At 45.0% G+C, this 3,654-nt stretch overlaps 1 protein-coding gene across 1 annotated transcript in view; it reads right to left on the minus strand.

The window, feature by feature from the left end:
* Positions 1–136: 136 nt before the first annotated feature.
* The window catches only part of LOC103523230 (probable ATP-dependent RNA helicase kurz), a gene marked incomplete at its 3' end in the record, with an annotated part of 10,677 nt that continues 7,159 nt past the window's right edge, over positions 137–3,654 (minus strand). Inside the window, exons 2-3 of the mRNA XM_008488292.2 lie at positions 647–871; positions 137–351 (exon numbers count right to left, since the gene is read on the minus strand). Of these exons, the coding sequence (XP_008486514.1) occupies positions 137–351; positions 647–871 (440 nt within the window). The remainder of the gene's footprint in view (positions 352–646; positions 872–3,654) is intronic.

Below are 3,654 nucleotides of genomic sequence, written 5' to 3' on the forward strand. Positions count from 1 at the left end.
AAAATTCCGTTGGTCCTCATTTTTCCTGCTCTATGACTTTGAAACATCACCCAAGTAAGCGCAACTGATCTATTTTGAGCTTCCATATAGGTACAGGGTGGCAAGGCAAATCTCTTGAGAAATTCATAAAACTAACCTGAGTATCCGAAGGAGGAGCCATGTCAGGATCTACACACAGTTCCAGATCAGGAATATTCATATTGAGCTCATTGGTCAGTTGTATTCTCAGCTTTCTCGTTTCTACAACAGCTTTCAGCCGCAGTCCATGCTTGATACAGAACTCTTCCATGTTACCAGACACATTGGCTTTCTCCGCTGCTCCTACTGCTCTCAACAGAACCATGAGATCACCTGCAAACCACAAATGAATTCGAAAATAATTGAAAATATTCACGAGCTTTCTCTGAGAATGTTCTCTGAGCAGTATCCGAGAATGTTCTCTGAGCAGTATCCGAGAATGTTCTCTGAGCAGTATGCAAGAATGTTCTCTGAGCACTCTCTGAGAATGTTCTCTGAGCACTCTCCGAGAATGTTCTCTGAGCGTTTTCCGAGAACGTTCTTTAGGTGTTCTTCGAGAATCACCTCTGAAAAGGTTGTGTGTAACTTTTTCTTTTGAAACCGAGGGGATCGAACTCAGTACACCTACCTAGTAGCAATGAGTTGTTGACTCCGGCCCACTTGGTTCGTATCTTGGTGACATTACTATCCGGACTTAACAGTAACTCCTGTACAGACAGAGCAGCTACAATGGCTATGGTGTAGGGGAGAAGGTTATGCTGGTGTGAGAGACAGAGCATCTTAGCAAACCGGGGTGACACGGGGAACAGGGACATGGCTTCGCCTAGCGGGGTCAACTTGGAACAGTACTCATCTGAAAGAAATACGAATAAATTGTAGATTATTCTATTAAAAGAAGAAAAGATCTTCTCCGCCTTTTACCGTGTTCAGTCAGCTCCCATGGCGTAGTGGTCACTGCGCTCGCCTTGCACGCGGGAGACCCGGGTTCGATTCCCGGCGGGGTCAAGAAATTTGTATCACGAATTCGTCGGCGTCTGACTAGTATGTGAAGGTTGTGAAGTCTGTAGAAGGCTGTTTAAACATAAACGAAGATACAATTATTACATGCATACAGCTTCACACCTTTACGATATGCTTCCCCCCGATGGTAATGATTGTATCCTTCGTTTTATGTTTTAAACACGCCTTTCAGACTTACAACGTTCACATACTAAGACGGACGAAATTAAGTTGCCTATTGTTTTTAGCCTAATTTGAGTACTAGACTTTTCTTTTTGACCCCCGCATTAGGGTGAGTCGAGGAAATTAGAAACATGTAGTTCATTTTATCTGATCCATGAAATAAACCTGCGGTTTAGCTGACTGTTCTTTAGTCTTAGTGAGCCAGCAAGAAAAGGCGGGAAAAAGGGCAATGCGAAAAAAATAAAAATAGGATATCCTCCTTCATTACATTAGCCCCGTTTTAAGAAACAGTTAAAATACGGTTTTGTGCAAACTCCGGGATCTGATTTAGTTTCAAGTCGGTAACCAGGGCTCCATAAGAAGACACAACGACGACGGCATGCATTTTGTTTTATAGAGCTCTTGCCTTTCTGGGTCTCTGAACTTAACATACATTTACAGTTACATTTCCTTACGGCTGTGCTTTGAAACCATTCTAGCCACGTGCCACCCCGTAAAGTGGCGAAAACCGCCAAAGCACATTAAAGTGTTATAGATGCCTTTGGTATGTTGATCTCTGCTTTAAACCATCATCGGTGTTTACTGGTCCTACGTTGTGTTTTGCAAACCAACTTCCAAGACGCGAACGCCATAAATCCCCCCCACACCCCACCCCCCACCCCCCCCCCCCCCCCCCCCCCCCCCCCCCCCCCCCCCCCCCCCCCCCCCCCCCCCCCTCTCCCCCCCCCCCGAGCGTTGTGGTTTCTGCACAACCACTCTTCACCAGACGACGGCGAACCGCCCAGGTAGAACTTGGGCGAAAACCTGTCTAAAGCTGGCAAATACCGCCCTAAAAAGTCGATATCGTGTTTTGCATCTCTATAACATTTTAATCCCATTTTCTTGTGAGGTTTATTCGTAGTAAAGTTATCCTATTCCTTTCAGCACACTAAAGTGTGGTCTTAAAAAACAAGAAAATGTAGTTCTTGCTTTTTTCGAAAAGTGAAGAAAGGGGGTGTGGTCCATAAGAAACGGAGTGGCCATTCGGACCTGATCAGTCCGGAGTCGGTTAGTCGGCTCGGCCTGCTGACCCATCTGTTCCAAGGACCGTAAACGATATCCGAGATGAGTAGGGCGACACAAATTACGTGTCCTCAAACTCTTTAAGAGCCATCCATTTAATAATTTGAGACTTTATAACTTTTTCGACATTACGGAAAAGTGAAAAGAAACCAATAGGTGATAGTGTAAGGTTATTAGAAAAGTAAACCCAATTAGAGCAGCAAGGTTTCTCCAAACTATTCTCCCTTAACATTGACGATTCCAGAATAGCAGGGCTTTCGGCTTGGTCTCTTCCTTCGTCTATCCTCTTTCGGTCGGCAAGGCTCTTGCTTAGATTGGACAAATCCTATTTTAGGCTATCATTTGGATTTGGCGGTCATATTCAATCCGAACCACCATCGCGCAGACGGAACATCGCCGATCAGTGTGCACATAGCTAGGGCGGGCCCCTGCCTAAAAACTTTTATGTGGGATTGAATCATGAATAGAGCAGCGAAGCCCTCAACCATCACCAGTTACGCGAACGGACCATTTGGTCTTGCTCTTCTTCCGTCTATCCAAGGTTAGGTTGTCGGCTCCATACTTAAAATAGGAGTTATAATTTAGCTCTATTAATTGTTGTCAATATTCATCGAATCATCGGGATGCGAGCTCAATTTCCTGACAAAGTTAAGGGACGCGCTCGGCTCATATCTTTTATTCGTGTAGGTATAATGAATAAACTGAACGTCCACGGCTTTAGGTCGCGTTTTGGTACCTACTAGAGAAGATGTCTACTTTCGTTACTCATATGTAGCGCACCAGTTAAAGGGGAAAGGGAGGCGGGGACTACACTAAGTCGACTCTCGTCCGCTCTCCTCTGATCGGGATGACCCTCGGAACGTTGGTCACGACCAGTTTTGGTGCCCCTTCTGGTTTGTATACCCATTCTTCCTTCTTTAATTTTGAGTCGATCGGTTAGACGAACGTAATCGAAAATTCCGTAGACGTAACATTTCGGGATCCAGCGCTCAAGCTAAGGGCGGGCACTTCCCAAAATAAGGTTTGTCTATTCGGAGCAAAATTTCTTTATCGGTTCAAACTCACGCTTGACGTAGGCGAGCATTTTAAAAACATCGAGTTTTATGTTCGTTAGTGGGATCGATCCCGACTAACTTTCCGGCTGCTTTGTGTGGCTGGGGCAGATTTGTGTCATTTTACATTTACGTCAAAGAAAGACAGCAATACAGTGTTGAAACCACGAGTGACGTCGTAACATCCTAAAAAGGGTTATAGAGTTATTAGGATTTTAGGTTATAAATGGATGGTACGACCGTGGCCAGCGATGTGCGTAAATATACAGTATCAATGAGTAAAAGGAGTGCTCCGACTCACCCGGGGCGTTGTCGGTCAGTGCCTTAGTTAATAAACGTA

This window comes from Diaphorina citri, unplaced genomic scaffold (genome assembly GCF_000475195.1).
Source record: "Diaphorina citri unplaced genomic scaffold, Diaci psyllid genome assembly version 1.1 scaffold17691, whole genome shotgun sequence".
Lineage (NCBI taxonomy): Eukaryota > Metazoa > Arthropoda > Insecta > Hemiptera > Psyllidae > Diaphorina > Diaphorina citri.